General features: G+C 35.8%; 2 protein-coding genes and 1 long non-coding RNA gene across 5 annotated transcripts; 1 reads left to right on the forward strand and 2 right to left on the reverse strand.

Annotated features, from left to right (window-relative positions):
* Nucleotides 1-2198: 2198 nt before the first annotated feature.
* LOC110916915 lies at nucleotides 2199-3512 on the reverse strand. The gene is made up of 2 exons (XR_002580115.2): nucleotides 3204-3512; nucleotides 2199-2373 (listed from the first exon to the last, which is right to left on the reverse strand). It is a non-coding gene; the product is annotated as an uncharacterized LOC110916915 (long non-coding RNA).
* Nucleotides 3513-3811: 299 nt separating this feature from the next.
* On the forward strand, nucleotides 3812-8143 carry LOC110918328 (polyadenylate-binding protein RBP47). Its single transcript, XM_022162660.2, has 6 exons — nucleotides 3812-4261; nucleotides 5011-5503; nucleotides 6653-6726; nucleotides 6808-6938; nucleotides 7030-7126; nucleotides 7766-8143. Exons 1-6 carry the CDS (start codon nucleotides 3887-3889, stop codon nucleotides 7940-7942), a joined length of 1347 nt encoding a protein of 448 aa, XP_022018352.1. The 5' UTR covers nucleotides 3812-3886; the 3' UTR covers nucleotides 7943-8143.
* Nucleotides 8144-11439: 3296 nt separating this feature from the next.
* On the reverse strand, nucleotides 11440-18250 carry LOC110918326 (NEDD8-activating enzyme E1 catalytic subunit). 3 transcript variants are annotated; one of them, XM_022162658.2, is made up of 10 exons: nucleotides 18142-18250; nucleotides 17803-17952; nucleotides 17566-17729; nucleotides 16295-16497; nucleotides 15542-15774; nucleotides 15382-15444; nucleotides 15251-15307; nucleotides 12774-12895; nucleotides 12479-12596; nucleotides 11440-11944 (listed from the first exon to the last, which is right to left on the reverse strand). In XM_022162658.2, exons 2-10 carry the CDS (start codon nucleotides 17905-17907, stop codon nucleotides 11660-11662), a joined length of 1350 nt encoding a protein of 449 aa, XP_022018350.1. In that variant the 5' UTR covers nucleotides 17908-17952; nucleotides 18142-18250; the 3' UTR covers nucleotides 11440-11659. The 3 variants fall into 3 exon arrangements, with proteins under 3 accessions (XP_022018350.1, XP_022018349.1, XP_022018351.1); XM_022162657.2 differs by having other exon boundaries at nucleotides 17803-17938; nucleotides 18142-18241; XM_022162659.2 differs by having other exon boundaries at nucleotides 17803-17928; nucleotides 18142-18228.
* Between the last annotated feature and the right edge of the window lie 575 nt (nucleotides 18251-18825).

Here is an 18825-nt window from a genome sequence, read left to right on the forward strand (position 1 = left end):
GCAGTCTGGACACGGCCCCGTGGGGACCGGACACGGCCCCGTGTTCAGGTGCCAGTAACAGAAATTAAAGAAATGAGACAGAAACCTTTCTGACGTAGTATGTCAAGCAAAAATTTCCAACGTTGTCATAGACCTTTTCGAAATCAATTAGTTATCTCATTTATCATAAAAATTCCCGCTTGTGATTATATGAATTATGATTTAGGAAGCTTTTAGGGTTTGACTTGCAATTGATACGGTCAATTTCAACTGTACCGTGCAACAAGTAGGCTAGAAGACATGGAGGCCCATTGCATCACATGGTACATGCTCCAATACAGCCCTAAAGTTTGACCGCACTTATTATTCCTCATGTTCCCACTTCAACTCCATCCTCACCGTTGATCAAGACGGCTTCAAAATCAACGCTCACCCTTCCACCCATATATTAGCTTTGCGATCAAGATCTATCATCACTGGTCCCCACTCAAAGTTGCTTTCACCAAGTACGGTTGATCACCGTCTCATCCTACGGCTATAAGTGATCCTCGTCGCCAACACACCCGACGAAGGTGATCTCTCGAATCCTTATATCCAAACCTGCCCTTCTTGTTATGAGATGTATCCACTTTCAGTCCCTTATATTTGGTTGGTTGGTCATGGGTCCCCTTGTCAAGTTATCATACATTGCTTCAAGTTGCAAATTGCAAAGACAATCCGAATGGCATTTCATATTGTCGTACCATTAGCATCAAATACAAAGGCTTCTTATTGTAAAAAGGGTACAAAGGCTTCTAAAAAAAACCCACTACACCAAAAAAAAACCTAAACACCTACCACCATCCAAAAACCTAAACCCCCCACCCACCCCCAAAAAAAATAAAATAAAAATAAATATTTTTTTTGTCGAGATGAAGGGGAGGGGGGGTAGGTTTTTGGGTGGTGGTGGGTGTTTAGGATTTTTTTAGGTTTTTTTTTTTTTTTTTGGGGAGGGGGGGGGGGGTTAGGTTTTTTTTTGTTTTGGGGTGGGGGTGGGGGGAGGGGGGGTGTTTAGGTTTTTGAGTGTGGTGTGGGGGGTGTTTAGGTTTTGGGTGATGATGTAATGGGTTTAGAATATTTGTAGAATAACTTAACCCTATTCTCAAGTTCATTTTATTTATCGTTATAAATTGGTTTGGAATTAAATACAATATATATAGTATACACATTTAAAAATGTGTTGAGAAGATTTACATGAATGGAGAAGACACGATATAGCTAATACTCTTGTGTGCACTTTCGCCTAACAAAATGAATCCGGCTAACCAAAACAAATTAGCCATATGTTATGCGGTGGTCGATTTAAATTTAAAACTTATGATTTTTATACGATTGCCTTTTGAAGTGAGAAATCAGCATATATTTTGTACAAATTCGTAAACTAACAACATATGAAGATTGTTAATAGAAAAAATAATAATTTTTGGTACACAATTTCGGGTTTCATTCTTATTGAATATTTTTCTAGTGTAACTTTTAAAATCGATGCCTCTTTTTCCCTTCAAACATAAACGCTCTTTTAAAAAGTTTGATTGTACGTTTTTCTTATATCTCATAATTTAAAATCTATGTAATTTCAATATGATTAAGTTATATAGAAAACTATAATTAACTAAACTAAGTTACCTGAAAAATAAATTTGACTTTGTTTCACTGAAAAAACCTAAAATTTGAGGAAGAAAAAGTAGCAAATAGTAACATACTTTAAAAACATTTTTTTGAGTAAATTACCAGTTAGTCCCTATGACTTATATAAGAACTTAAAGAGTTTTATAATGTAGAACGAGACCGATGGAGGAGGTACAATAATTTCTCTCTTTCATGTAGGGATGAGTAAATGGTAACTGGTATCGGTATCGAACCAGTATTGGTACCGAATTTACCGAACCGGGTACATTCTTGGTATCGACTTTTGAAATTTTCAGTACCGGTTCGGTACCGGTATTTACCCTCAAATACCAGTACCGAACTGTACCGTACCGGATATATTCGGTACCGGTACTCACTTTTGAGGATTTTCGGTACCGATCGATACCGAGCTCATCCCTACTTTCATGTAATGAAGCAACTAGCCAAAGAAGCTCCTCTAATAGGGTTTATGATTAAACCCTACAAAGGGTTCTTTCTATGATTTTTCTGTTTCCACTTTCAAGTAACTACATTAGTGACACCCGAAGTACTTAACAAAAGATTCTTTGTAATATAAGTTCATTCCTCGAATACCTTCCTAAAAAATAATCCAATGATCTTCCGTAAAGACTTTCATGCACACCTTCCTTCATAAAGACATGTACCTAGGTGGGTGACTCATCCATTGAGAACACTATTCGATGGTCCGACTCCTTCTGGTAAGAACTAGAAATTGATAGAATAAAATACAAAAATCAATTATAGGATAGCGCCCTAATTCGAGAACGGTATGTCTCTAATTGCAAGGTTTAAAACCCTAATTCCAATAATAATAAACGACAAAATCTCCAAACAAGAATAAAAAATACAAATAAACATAAACATCAATAACTACGTTAACTTCAGCTACCCATTTACCCACAACTCTCTTTCGAAAACTACTTTGACCCAGTTTAAAGACCCATCCGATTTGGGCATGGGCCACTTGGGTTCGTATCACATTCTTTCAGCAATCCCTTCATCAACAAGACAGTGGCAAGGCTGCCATGGTCGCCGACGTAGTAAAATACCAAAAGACGGTCAACGCTCGACTACATTACACCAATCAATAAACAAACCACATGGACTAAACCCATAACTTACTCATACATATATTTTTTTAGGGTAAATTACATTTTTCATCCTTTATATTTGTATCAGAGTGCAATGGTTGCCCTTTAACTTTAACAATTACAGTCACAATCCTTTATTTGTAAAACCCATTACACCCTACGTCCTTTGACCCTAACCTAGTTATTTTTTATAGTTAAATCAAGTCACATGGATATCACATGAGGGCAAATTAGTCCTTTCACCCAAAAAGCACCCCCTGCCACCACCATCTATTTCCACCCGCAAGCTACCACCTCTAACAAAATCCACCCTCACCACATCAGAATCTTTACGTTTATTAGAAGCCATTGACAATTCAAACCAAAGAAATACAATAATCTGGCTTGTACCACAAAACATTTTATTTTTTAAACATTCTTCATAATTTTGAGTTAATAATATACCTCATTTTGCAGATTGATGGTTGCTCGAAACTACTTGGATAATGGTGCAGCATCACTATCAAGCAAAGATATTTCATTACTAGATCAATATAAATGTTAACAGAAACATCCCCCAACTATCACACTTCTGATGCGATTTTCCGGCCAACACTAAATCGGAACCTACAAATCACCAACGAAATTATGAGTGGTGGCACTGTGGGGGTGGTGGTGGTAGAGGTTGGTTGGAGAAAGACGAAGAGGAGAGATTCTAGGGTTAGGGTTTGGGAATCGGGGAAAATAATGTTTATTTATTAATGAACATTTAAATAAAAAATGAAAAGACCAGAATACCCTTAAGTGGATAGACATAACTGAAAATTTTAACTTGGTCAGTGCTAAATGCGTTTCCAAAATAAAGAATTATGATTGTAATTATTGAAGTTAAAGGATATCAATTTCAACCTGCTACAAACATAAAGGACGAAAAGTGCAATTTACCCTTTTTTTATAAATCCAAAAAATTATTAAAAAATACATATATTTTTCTATAAATCAAAAAATTATTAAAAAATATAAAAATAACAAAAGTCGCCAAGTTGGTGTGTTTAAAATCTTGGCATACCCTTCTTTGACCACTCCTTTTTCCTCTCCAAACAAACCCCTTGTTTCATCCTCCGCCGCAATCCTAACCCATCATTAAGATGCAGCAACCCACCGCCACCGCCACCGGAACCACCACCGGCCCCACCACCACCGAACTAACCCCACAACAACAACAACAGCAACAGCAGTGGTTAGCGATGCAACAATACCAACAACAACAATGGTTAGCGATGCAGCAGTACCCTGCCGCCGCCGCTATGCACCACCCCGCCATGATGTACCAGCAGCCGCCGCCGCAATACATGCCTTATCACTATCAACAACAACAGCAGTATCAGCAGCAGGCTCAACACCATCATAATAACAATCAGATTCAGGGGTCTAGTGAAGATAATAAAACCATTTGGGTTGGTGATCTACAACACTGGATGGATGAAACTTATCTTCAATCTTGCTTTTCCCAGATCGGAGAGGTGGGTTTTTTTTTTTTTTTTTTTTTTTTTGCAGTTTTTCAGATTTAAGATTTAAAAAAAAAAGATTTTGAATATGGGGTTTTTTTATTTTTTATTTTATTTTTTTACAGTTTTGAACAAGATTTATTATCTGTTGGATGCCAATGATTGATTGAAGTTTTTGTTTTCTTGTTTACATATGGTCACAGACATTTTTACCAAGCACTATTTTCTGTTATTATTTGCATTTTTTAGATTCAAGAAAAAAAAAGATTTAGAATATTTTTTTAAATTTTTTTGGTACAATTTTGATTAAGGGTTATTTGTTAGATGCCAATCATTTGATTTGATCCTTAAGGTTTTGTTTTCTTGTTTAATTATGGATGCAGACTTTTTATCAACAGTGTTTTAAACAGTGTTTTAGATCAGTTTTAGGTCAACTGCAGGCTGTACGGAATCTGATATTAAGATGGATCTTTCTGTGAAATAGATCTTGATTTACTTATTAATTTTAGTGAAATTTTGATGTTATGATTTTGTTTTATTAATGGGAATTAATTGCAAGTTTTTAGACTACTTTTTGCTTTTCTTGAAATTAAAATGTAATCTTTATATCATTAATACCTGTTTAGAAGTCATGCTTGTCTAGTAAAAGTGTTTGTATGACATTTTTGACCATTTGCATTTGATTTTATGTAATTAAATTGTAAAGATTTACTTGCTTTTTCTTTAGGGAATATTGTAGGGCTCACTGTTTTCTTGATGTGCAGGTACAATCAATAAAGATTATAAGGAATAAACAGACGGGTCAATCCGAGCGTTACGGATTCATTGAATTTCTTTCTCATTCGGCCGCTGAAAAAGCGATTCAGAGCTACAACGGGTCGGTAATGCCGAACACCGATCAAGTCTTTCGGTTAAACTGGGCGAGTTTTAGTACAGGGGAGAAACGCGGTGACACGGGGTCAGATTTATCTATATTTGTCGGTGATTTGGCACCAGATGTGACCGATTCAATTTTGCTTGAAACGTTTGCTAGTCGATATCCATCGGTTAAAGGTGCAAAGGTTGTTGTGGATACGAATACTATGTGTTCAAAAGGTTACGGGTTTGTTAGGTTTAGTGATGAAAGTGAGAGATCAAGGGCTATGAATGAAATGAACGGTCAGTATTGTTCAAGCAGGCCCATGCGGATCGGTGTTGCCACACCTAAGAAACCGTCTGGTCAACAACAATATGGTCAACAGCAATTTTCGTCACAAGGTGTGTTTCTTCTGGTCCCCTTTTCTTGATGTTTTTTTTTTCTCAATTAGAGCATTAGCAATGGGTGGGACCTAATTCTTTTAACTATTATAACTTGTTAAAAATTTTAGTCATGTAGATATAAAAAGTTCATAACTTTTTAAATTTATAGAGAACCTTATTCAGATTAAACAGTAGATCTTTTTGTCAATGCATCGCAATGTAATTTGTTTTTAGTTCATTAACTATAACTTTTTACAAATTTTAGTCATGTAAATATAAAAAGTTCATAACCTTTTTAAATAGTAAAATGTCATTTTCGTCCCTGAGGTTTGGTCGGTTTGGAACTTTCATCCAAATGTTTGTTTTTTCCGCATCCGGATCCAAAAGGTTTGAAATCTTGCAATTTTCATCCGGCTCGTTAACTCCATCCATTTTCTCCGTTAAGTCAGGGGTATTTTTGTGTTTTTATTTTTTGTGAACGTTAAAGGGCAATTCGGTCTTTTTCAGGGGTATTAGGTCTTTTTACATAAAGTGAAAAAGACCGAATTGCTCTTTAATATCAAAAAACACGGAAATACCATAGACTTAACAGAGAAAAATGGATGGAGTCAACGAGCCAGATGAAAATGGCAAGATTTCAAACCTTGGATCCATATGCGAGAAAATAAACCTTTGAATGAAAGTCGTAAAACTGGCCAAACCTCAGGGACGAAAATGGCATTTTACTCCTTTTTTAATTATGTAGAGAACTTTATTCAGATTAACAGTAGATCTTTTTTTTCAATGTATCGTATCATTTTTAGTATTGTAAGGTAAATTGTTTTTAGCTTCTTAATTATGTACCGAGTATTAGTTCTTTTTTCTGGTGTAATGTACTGTTTTAAGCATTGTATCTATCAAGTAATCTGTTCTTTTATTTATTTCATTTTAATTGTAATGTTCAATCAATGTAATATCTGAATTTCAATGTAATATATTAAAATTTATAGTAATCTAAAGAATTTCATTTTTTGTAGCAAATTTATTAAGTTATGTAGATACTTATAATCTATGATAAAGCTGTATAGATTACTAATGTGTATCTATATGAAGTAAAATAAAAAAAATAGTACCTTGCAGGTGCTATTAAATATGGTATGTAATTGTTTTTTTATTATATATTTTTAGCTGTGATATTAGCTGGTGGAAATGGTTCATTTGGTGCCAACAACCAATCTGATGAAGATTCTTCTAACACAACAGTGAGTAGCGGCTTTTTTGTAAAACAATAAGTATCGTTCGTTTTAATTTTGTTGATATTTCTTTTTGTTAAATTTTCATAGATCTTTGTGGGTGGGCTTGACTCCGAAGTCAATGACGAAGACTTGCGGCAAACTTTTATTCAGTGTGGCGAGATTTTATCGATCAAAATACCTGTTGGAAAAGGATGCGGTTTTGTCAGATTTGCTAACAGGTAATTATGAATCGTAACATTTATGGCTAGTTTATAATTTATATATTATACAAACGATGTATTAAATCGCTTTTTAATTTGTGTAATATAGGAGTAGCGCTGAGGATGCAATTCAGAACATGCATGGCACAGTAATTGGCAAGCAGACGGTTCGTATATCGTGGGGTAAAACTCCAGCTGGCAGACAGGTATGCATTCGATGGCTAAATAATGTTTTTAGTACTTTTCAAAAATTTTATAAGTTTGTGATTTATGGTAAGTACGAATTGACCCACACATAATTGATATATTTAAGGATAAATATCGTTACTTTGCGTCTTAGATTGATAAAAACTTTTTAGGTAAGGATTAGGATAATTAGTATTTATATAGAATATGTTGTCGGTATACCTTTCAAAACTGTTTATTGCTTATTTATTTGATGGATTAATTTTTCATATATTCTTTGGGTAAATTGCATTTTACGTCCTTAAAGTTTCAGCAAATTTTCAAGCGTCGTTCTTTAACTAACGAAATTACAACAAATGTCCTTTATGTTTTAATTTCTTTACAACATATGTCCTTTATGTTTTAATTTCTTTACTACGGATACCCTTTGTTTATGTAATCTTTTTAGGGAGAAAGGACACCGCCTTTAAAGAAATTAGAACATAAAGGACATCCGTTGTAATTTTGTTGGTTAAAGGGCATCGCCTGAAATTTAAAGGACGAACAATGCAATTTACCCTATATTATTTTGAAAGTTCAAATTTTATTTGTATTCTAAATTTCAAAGGTATTTTTTGCTATTTTTTTTTTCAACAATTCTGACTTGTGGTGTGTGACAGCGAATGGATTCGAACGGAAACTACCAGGGGAAGCAAGGATACGGAGGCGGAGGGTACGGATACGGTTACGGGTACGGTATGGCACAGAATCAGGATTCAGGCATGTACGGTGGTGAAGCTGCATCGGGGGGCTATGGATCAAACGGGTACGGAAACCATCAGCAGCCCGTAAGCTAATGTGGTCGAGGAGTCTGATACCGTTATGTTTCTGTTAGTCAAGACTATGATGAGATGATATCAAAGACTTATATAATATTTTCTTTTATGGTTTATAAATGTAACTGGAAGTTATTTTCAGGTCTTATAAAGACTTCAAAGTTTTGGGGATAATTTGTTATTTGTGCTCCTGTTTTTGAATTATTATTCATTGCTTGTTTTTTTTTTTTTTTTAATATGTATGTTTGTGGTAATAGCCGAGAAATCGACTTTATATGATTAGATGTTGGTTATACTAGCTTAAAAACCGTTTTGATCTCAAACCGACCAAGAACCGGACTTGAGATTTTTAGTTTTTTACTAATCAAGCCCTTGATTGAATATCAAAGACTTCATTTTTTTAGGAGAGTAAATTGTCAAAATCGTCCCTGAGGTTTGAGCATGTTTGTCAGTTTCATCCAAAACAATTTTTTTGTACCATATTGCCCTTCACTTTTTGAGACTTTTTGTCATTTTCATCCAAAAGTCTAATTTATTTTTTCTGTCATATATTTGGATGAAGATGATAAAAAATCCCAAATCTCAGGGACGATTTTGGCAAAAAAAGTAAGATATTTGGACGAAAATGACAAAAAATCGTAAAAGTGAAAAGTAATATGATACAAAAAGATTGTTTTGGATGAAACTGGAACATCAGGGACAATTTTGACAATTTACTTTTGTATTATATTAGCTATATTGTACACGTAAAAAAAAATTATTTTTAGGAGCTGCATCTCAAAGTAGCATCTATCCTTTGCAATAAACGTAAGATTTGTGCCTATCACACCCTTCCCAAACTCACCTTGCTATGAGTGAGATTATACTATGTCTAGATACGTTTCTTGTTTGTTTGTTTGTTTGTTGCTTGCATTATACGTAATCGTTAAGACACAATAGAATAATAAGACATAAGGGTGATATCTTATTGCTTGTACTTCAAGTCACTTGCTTTCCAAGGTTGTCTTTAAACCAAGTTGTAAAAGCAGAGGTACATACATGCCAGGCTCATAATTAATTATAATCTTTGTGAGTAAATAGTTGCATGTGAAAATTGAAAAGGAAAGCGAAATGTGAAAACACATTGCATTAAAAGTTGAAGGCTTTATGAAGGGTAGTTGTTGGCTGGCTGAAGGATAAAAAAAGAAATTGATGGTGACGATAGAGCAAATTGGAATGATAAGATTTTACTAATTTAGGGTGTTAAACAGGTCACTCAATGTTTTATAAGTTGACAACTTTGACCTGCAAACATGAACATGAAGTTTTACACTAAGCCGATTCACACCAAGACCCTTTTAACCTAAAAAACTTACTTTTTGACATATTACTACTCAAATTATAAACTAAAAAAATAAAAACTCAATATTATATAACATTTACCTTTAAACTACACAGCTCATTTGAGTTTATTGACATAAGTACCTGAAAAAATGCTACATAAATAGGACAACCTATAAAGGCATAAAGCAAGAGATACCGACACATTCAGTTAAATGATTTACGAACACAGAAAAAAATATGACCCTAATCTAAAACCTACGCGTGTATCTCATAATAATTTCATCTCATAATTAAAATCGTGTAAAAAAGTAAATGAAATTTCCAATATATTATACCCCAATGACATATAAAGCTTTTAATAAATATCATAATAACCCCATTGAGGCATTGAGGATTATATTTTGCATGATATGTTGGATGATGAAATGTGAATAAAGAGGTGTTGGGTTGTGCCTTTCCAAAGTCAATACATGTATACACCAATCAAATTCAGATTATTACTTGTAACATAATAGATTCTAAAGGATAGTTTTTCTTGTGCCTATGTTATATGAAGTAATAATCGAATGCCGAAGTGTTTGATAAGTCTCATTATTTAAGATTGAGTAAAGTGCAATTTGCCACCCTGTAGTTTGGTCCAGATTGCTGTCTGACTCCTTGTCTTTCACTTTTTGCCCGATGAGACCCTGACGTGGGTATTTCATTGCCAAATGCTCTCAGACGTTAGTCAAACGTCAGTTTAACTGTTAAAAAACGAGAAAAAGACTATTATACCCTTTTACCAATATCTACAACCATAAATTACAAACAAAAATAAGAACACATCTACGGAGCCGCCGCTTCGCCAGAATAATACCTTATTAGCTTCGATCTGAACAATCTTCTACGGAATAATTAGTTACGACGTGGTGATCTCAGTTAATGTTGACCGCTGCTTCGCCAGAATAATACACATCTGAGGAGCCACCTCTTCGTCGGAATAATTAGTTTCGATGAAGTTGACCAACGAAGACTGGTTATGGCTCACAACCAGGGGCGTAGCTTAGTGTGAAGTGGGGGGTGCACCCGCCCCCTCCAATGTTTAGGTTAGAGGTGTAAAATTTCCTATTTTTCGTTCGAAAATTTAAAATTAGATAGGATTGTCCCCCCAATTATTTTGCCTAAATATTTATACAATATATATAAATTGGGTCCCATGACTTTCTGCCCCCTCGGAACTTTTGGTCAAGCTCTGCCACTGCTCACAACATGTAACCTGCTGAGTCGGTTCTTCGACCCATTGACGTTTCTCTATGTCGTATCCGATTAATGGTAGGGATTTACCGGAAGTTGGTTTGACCGTCTCGATTTTGACCTCGATTTTTTCTTGTCTTTTAAGGATTTTCTTATGCTTGTGCTTCTTCTTTGTGTGTTTTTCCGGCACGACGTCGTTTTCCAGCATTGGAGCGTCGGTTTCTCTATCGATTGTGTCCCTTTTGTGCTTCTTACCCATTGCTTTACGCAGAAAATTGATTGAAGAAGATGGAGGACAGGTATATTGCCAAATGAATTATAATTGAAGGTAAATTGCAGACCGTAAAGTTTTTATTGTTTGGCTGGTGTAGTGTTCTTAATTGTTGAATCTAATGTAATATTTGGGAGTTGCACAGAGAATTACTATACTCTAATGTATATTTTAACTATATTGTTGAATCTAACGTATGTTTATGATGACAAAAGAATTGTTATAATGTATATTTTGATTGTCGAAGAATGTCAAATTTCAACAAAAGAATTGTTGTGGAGGTGGTGGTGATGATGGAGGTAGTTGGTGGTGAATAATAATTATAATGAAATCAAGGGACGTATACTGCAGAGAAAAAATATTTGGAATGCGATATAACCGTTTTACCCCTGGGCCAGATGGTCAACCCAACGTTTGACTAACGTCTGGGGGCATTTGAAAATGAAATACCCACGTCAGGGTCTCATCGGATAAAAAGTGAAAGACAGAATCGGACAACAATCTGGACCAAACCTCATAGAGACAAATTGCACTTTACTCTTTAGGATTTAATATATAAAATGACCAATAAACAGATAACATTGCCAAAAAAGAGACTAGGAGACACATTTTGTGATATGAGAGCAGAACTAGGTGAAATTAGGCCCTTTGATCGAACAAACACTGTAAACCGAAAATCAAAAACCACAAATAAAAAACTCTCTACATAATACCGTATTACCAAACGTGTATTATGGTTTTTACCTTAACTCGATAAGAAGATACCCAATGTCGATATCACATGGTTAAAGACTTGCAATACAAGAGATGAGCTTTGGGGTGGTGTATGTTTTTAAGGAATCTTCAACACAAAACAGACAGAAAAATAAACATCTAATCAAGAATAACATATCATTTCAAGAAACATTTGTTTACGCCCCGCCAGCCATGTCAGTATCTGCGATTCCGACAGCCTTAAAAGCAACACGCAATTTTCTCAAGCACGACTGCCTTTTGTCACCTTTGCCAGCTGTTCCAGTGACATGAACAACACCCGTTGGAGATTTGTCCATCAACTCAAACAACGGTAATCCGAGGTTTGATCTCGTCATTTCCTCTAGTAACGGTGGTGCCGCCATGTAAAGATTCTTTCCTCCGACTCTCACACTTGCTCCCGACATCAGTAGCTTTGGATGGTCTTCGAGTTGATCAATAAACTGGTCCAAGTGAACAAAAGTGTTTTCAGTTATAACAAATTAATTCAAAAATTATGTCATTAGAAGAAGAGTAAAATGCCATTTTCGTCCCTGAGATTTGGCCAGTTTTGCGACATTCGTCCAAAGGTTTGTTTTTCCGCATCTGGATCCAAAAGGTTTGAAACCTTGCTATTTTCATCCGGCTCGTTAACTCCATCCACTTTTCTCCGTTAACTCAAGTGTATTTTTGTCTTTTTGTTAACTTAAAAAGAGGAATTCGGTCTTTTTACATATTTGTTAACTTAAAAAGAGTAATTCGGTCTTTTTACATAAAGTGAAAAGGACCAAATTGCCCTTTAAGTTAACAAAAAAGACAAATATACCCTTGAATTAACGTAGAAAATGGATGGAATTAACGAGCCGGATGAAAATGACAAGATTTCAAACTTTTTGGATCCAGATGCGGAAAAACAAACCCTTGGATGAAAGTCACAAAACTGGCTAAACCTCAGGGGACGAAAATGGCATTTTTACTCTTAGAAGAAAGAAGCTCACCATTTTTAAAGTGACCGAAGTCTCCAGCTCGATAAAGATGCCGGGACCACAAACAAGACAGTCTTTATCCTTTACAAACTCGGTGACTTTAGTATGCAAACCTTCAACACCGTTATACCTACAAAATATCGGAATAATAGTTAACCTGAACGAATAAAAGTATAGGGATCTAGTATTAATATTGCAACAGAAGCTTATAGGGATTCAGTCATCATTGATTAAAAACAAAAGAAAATGTTGACAAGCATTATATTATAATAATAAGTATTAAGTCAACGAAGAATATAGGGCCTACGTCAAATAATTTGATAACGTTTTACTGCATCCTGATGCAATCTTCAAAGTTTCGAGAGCGCATGCTGCTGATATTATCGCGTTTGTAGAAGCTATAGCTGGTATAATATTCTTCACCACACCCTGTAAACAAAAACCATTAACCCTGGAGTTATAACCAAAATGAAAGGCCAATCTGACGTCGCACCACTGTTAAAAAGGCTGATCTACCTGATATTAACTCCATATTATCAACTGATATTACGCCATTCAGAAAACTTGAAATTAAACAAACCCTAACCAAATTATGACCAAGACATACTTTTAAAACATAAAGCACAACGCCCGTCAGGCGCATGCCTAGGCCCCCAAGCGAGGCGAGGCGTAAGGATAATGTCTTGCTGCCATCAAGGTGCTCCGACCTATGTTGTCGAAAGCCCTTTGGGCGAGCACGCCTAGGCCCTCAAGCGAGGCGTAGGGAAAACGCCTTGCTGCCATCAAGGCGCTCCGACGACCTTTGGGCAAGATTCCAGCCAGAATTCGATCAGATTCCGGCAAAATTCTGCAAATTCCGGGCATACTGGTCTGAAACATTCAAAATTGGCCTGGAACCATCCTAAACACGCCTAAAACATGTCTAACCCCCCCCCCCCCCAAAATGGTATGTTCATTATCTTGGGCCCTTGCTTTTTAAGCGCCAAGGCCCACAGCTCACCCTTTGCGCCTTGCACCTTTGACAACTATGAGCACCGCTTCTGTGCCACAAAAAAAATTATAATTACGTAATTCTACATCACATTTTCTACTCTAAAGTCTAAATAAGTTAAGAGATATATGACACATAAACTTTGACTTTGACCCTAAATATGACTATTAAATGAACCAAAAATAGCATGGAACGGGGATATCATGATGAATCTAAGCCTCAAATTACTTTTTTAATGTGTTAGCTGTTGTTGACAGCAAAGCACTATTTAAACATGGGCATATCACTTCTTTGATTATGATAATACGTTTACGCTAGTGAAGATACATAGATGGATAGAGTTTAGGGCCGCTCTATGCTAGAATGATTTCATCAATACAGGGTGTCACATGATAATATGCCAAGCACTAGATTTTTGCAAGCCCTAAAGCAAGCTCTTACTAAGGTGATAGATGAATCAACTGAACTACATTAGTAAACTTAATAAAACTCATTATGAAAATGTACATGTTGATGGAGGATGCAATTGTAAAAGAATAAACGGAATTGCATCTAAACCTGCTGAAGAGACTGAAAATGATAAAGATATTAAAGAGTTGGAATTAAAAGATGCAGAAGAACAAAAAGATGAATCAACAATGCATTTGGTACAGTTAAAGGTGGAATGGATCAAATCCTGAGCTAAGAAGTGTTATGGTCACTACCCATAGTACTAAAAGTCGTAAGCTATGCAGTTATAGCGGTCCAAAGTCAAATAGCGATCAAGGTCCGCTATTCGAGATATAGCCATATAGGTTATAGCTTATATTATGCAGAATTTATGTAATAGTAATATCAAAAGTCAAAAGTCAAACACAAAAGCAATATTTGTAATCTTCCTCCGAGTCCACTCAACCAAGGAATCCAATCGTTCAAGATGAAACTTGAGAGATTGGTCAGAAGCCTCAAGCCCGTCATCCCAGCGATAAAGAACTGACGATGAGAGAATGACAATGTCGCACGCACACTTTAGGATTAGGTTTAATTAAAGTTTGGGATTTTGGTTTTTGGTTATTCCCAAAAAAAATGAATTTTGTTGCCTTTTACCTACTTTTGGCCTGAAATATAAGACCTTGAAAATCGGTGCTATGACCGCTATCCGGGAATCAAATTAGCGATCAAATAGCGGCCAATAGCACCGATAATATCGGTTCCGCTATTATGGATCGCTATTTTACACGATGTCCGGTAGCTGCTATAGCACTGATATAGCACCGCTGTTGACTGCATAGGTCGCAAGGCACACTAAAGGCACAAAAAAGTGCATCTAATAAGAAATACAATATATGTATACAAATATAATAAGAGAATAATAAAAAAAACTAATACAATTCCACAAAAGTGTTTAGGGTTTAGGCATTGTCACCTCACCTAAGCGCCTGGACGCTAACCTTGTGCGCTTTTTACTACTGTGGCACCGGCATACCATATTCCCTAATTAATAAAGTGAAAAATATAGTATTCCCAGTGATGTTGTGGTGATGTGTCAATCCGAATTACACTTATCTCTAATACATCAAACAAGTAAAATACAAAAATAGCTTAAAACAAAACAGAAAGTGTATTTTAGGGCTCAATACCTCCTAAAACATGTTAAAAATAGATTATTACTTAAATTAACATTTGTGGTTTTCCAAATTATATTCAACAAGCTAACTATTTATGAAAAACTTAAAACGAAAAACCGAGCCCCTTTTCAAATCAAATTTACATTCTGCTATAAGGGTAAACAACAAACAAGGGTGAGAAAGCACCTGTGTCAAACTATACGTGACTCCTGGAATGCCAAAAAGCTGTGCTCTCTTGGCAGCCTGTCGATCAAATTCAAACATTAGAGGAGACGATGAAAAGGTTCATAACTTACTATAACAAAACACTTGTTAACCTCTAGATACACCCACTGCATATGTTCAGGGTTATCAGGATCAAACGATTTTCCGCTATGCACCTGCAACACAGTACGTACGCTCTCAACAATCGTTATAGAACAAACAAAGAACAATAAGGATAATAAGAAAAGGTAGATATTGATATTGAGTTTGAACCTCATCCCATTTAATTAGATGAGCATATTCAATGCAGTGAGCTGCGGTTCTTGGCGTTTCCGCCAGAGTGCATAACGGAAACTTCACTTGTGGTGGGAAAAGCCAAATTGTGCATTCAAAGCATGGCGTCATCCCAGGTAAAATAACACGTGCGTGACCCTTGAAACCTTCGGTACCACCGTCTACCATAGGCTTCACGGTTTCTTCAACAGGCTCGTCGTTAGAATCATATTCTGCTTTTCCAGTAAGACATTATTAAAACTGGAGTAAAATGCCGTTTTCGTCCTTGAGATTTGGCCACTTTTGTGACTTTCGCCCAAAGGTTTGTATTTCTGCATCTGGCTGCAAAAGGTTTGAAATCTTGCCATTTTCATCCAACTCATTAACTCCATCCATTTTTCTCCATTAAATGAGGGGCATTTCCGTCTTTTTAGGCATTTTTTATTGAAATAAAAAACACTATAAGAAATAAAGATCCACCTCTTTTGACTTTCTCCCCACCCAAACCCTTTAATCATCACAAAAAGTGTCTAAAAAGACGAAAATACCCCTGACTTAACGTTAAAATGGATGGAGTTAACGAGTTGGATGAAAATGGCAAAAGGTCAAACCTTTTGGATCCAGATGCGAAACGAAAGTCGCAAAAGAAGCCAACCCTCAGGGACGAAAATGGCATTTTATTCTTAAAACTGACTTCCATCGCGTTTGCTCAATAATTGTAAAAACGAGAAACCAAAAAGAAAGAAACGCAACCTAGGAAGCCACAAGCGACGGCATTTATGTAACTTCGAGCTTCAACAGAATCAAGACCAAGGACGATAATACTGAATTCACTGTAGAATTCAAGCTCTTTCTCCTCGATGCGGCAAAAATGTGGCACAATGTTTACACCGCTAACCCTTTCCATCACCCGTTTAGCGGCCACTTCTGCTTTTGGTTGCCCAACATCCTCTAACCTGAGGTTGACATATCAGAATAAATAGTTCATCTTAAGTAATAGAAATACAAATCTATTATTAGCATCAAACTTCGATTTACAGATTCAAAAACTATCTGGTAACTTCAAACTTTTTGGAAATTGATGTATCTCAATCTTGAGAGAGCAGGCTGTCTTGCACCTACCTAGCACCCCTGCTAAGCTTCCGTATATGATTTCATACTTACGTGAATGTACAAGGTTATATATATAGTGGTTGAGGGGTTGGTTCCGATACACAATGTCCTTAACCTAAGAAACGTAGAAAACCGGGTCAAACAAACTCCAACTGAATAATTCCAACGGCATTAGAACCAGCTCGTTGAACTCTAACAAGAAACCCTTAACCCCTAAACCCCCCAAGCCCTAATATAAACCCTAAATATATTTGATTAGGGTTCAACGAGCCGAATCCAACGCCGTTGAAATGAGTTCAATCGAAGTTCGTTTGACTCGGTTTCCTACGTTTCTTACGTTAAGATCTATTTGTATTTGATCATGCCTCTAGTGGTTGAACCAAATACACATAAGATTTCCGTGCGAATCAAAGGAAAAAAAGGACGTGGTGGCAAATTGTAAATAACAACACTTATAACTAGAGCAATCATAGTAAAATGATAACTGTTATGACATTACAATTTAACCACAGACACGCTACAAGCAATAATTACTCTAGTTATCCATAAACTTCCTCTACTAATCAAAACATCAACATTGCAAATTTACAATTATGCCACCGCACGCTTTCCTAATTTCCCCACTTTGCATGCTTCATACATTGAGTTGATAGCATCCCGGATCCCATCCTTCATATATATACATATAATAGCGGAAGGATCATGAGAAAACGCATCTTCGTAAGGAAAACTCTATCTAACATTACGAAACCCTAAACCCCAAAAAGGCTAAACCCTAAAGGGCTAACGCCTAAAAGCTAAAGCTAAACCCTAAAAGTAAATAATAACCGCGATATCAATCGTTTGATTAATATAATGACTTATGAAGTAAAAAAGGTTGGTGTTTATGCACATGGCATTGTTGATAGTACCTGAAAAGAAATTGGCGATTAAGGTTGGAAACTTCAATTCTATCCATGTCAATAACTTCAAGATTCCGAAAACCCGAGAGTGCGAGATCCTTAAGAAGTTCACATCCCAATCCACCAGCACCCACCACCAATATACGAGCATACTCTTGAAGATCATCCCTCAACTTCACAAAAATCACAAGTAAGCACCTAAAATTTACAAATAATAAATACAATATTCATATAACAAGAAGTTACTTGAGTGCCCGGTTCGAAGGTGGGCCCGACGAGATTGCCCGGCCTCAGGAGAAGCTTATCAAGGTCCCTTGATCTGCTGCTGCTACTGATTCTGGACTCTACCATTGTTCGATCGGGTGCGGGTGGAAGTCTAGGGCTAGCAAAACAGGTCTAAATACGAGTATATGATAGGATAGGACTAACAGTTATGGGAATCAACATTTGCTTCCATGAAATCTTGGGTTTATGGATTAGAAATTCATTGACATAACATATGTGGTAACCGAATTTAGTGAAATTATTTTATTTAGTTAGTTAGTTGATCGAAATTGAAAGCTAGAAAATAGAATTAAAATATACCTGCGATGGTGGACGGAGACGAAGGCTAGGGCTGCGATTCTTCCAAGTTCGAATGTCTAATGTTTAAATGGGGCTAGTATTTATATTTTATTGTTCTAAAAAGCTTATAAGATAAGATATAAGGTAAATGGGTCGGGTTGAATCTCTTTTCACACGAATTTAATTTGGCTTAAATTTTATAGAGTTAAATGCTTGGTTGGTTCTGTTGTGATTTGTAAATATTGCAGATTTGCTTCTAGTGGTTTAATAATTACATAATTGGTCTCAGTGTTTGTAACTTTGTGTGGTCCTTATCATCAATTTAGGTTAGATTTCTCAATTAAGTAGGCCTGTAAACGAAACGAACGTTCATGAACTGTTCATGAACTTGTTCGGCGGGAAGTTTGTTTATGTTCGTTTATTTAATAAAATAACGAACACGAACAAAAAAAATTGTTCGTTTAATTAAACGAACGAACATAAACACACCTTGTGTTCTTTCATTTATGTTCATGAACGTTCATTTATGTTCATGAATGTTCGTTTAAATTTTAGTAAATACATAAATAGTTAGATTTATATAAATATTAGGTTTTCTAACTACTTATATTAATATATGACTAATTAGTATATTTATAAACTCTAATTTAGATGTGTTTTCGGATGAATTGTAATATATTAGGGTTGTTTGTTCAATCATGTTAA

This window comes from Helianthus annuus, chromosome 16 (assembly GCF_002127325.2).
Source record: "Helianthus annuus cultivar XRQ/B chromosome 16, HanXRQr2.0-SUNRISE, whole genome shotgun sequence".
Lineage (NCBI taxonomy): Eukaryota > Viridiplantae > Streptophyta > Magnoliopsida > Asterales > Asteraceae > Helianthus > Helianthus annuus.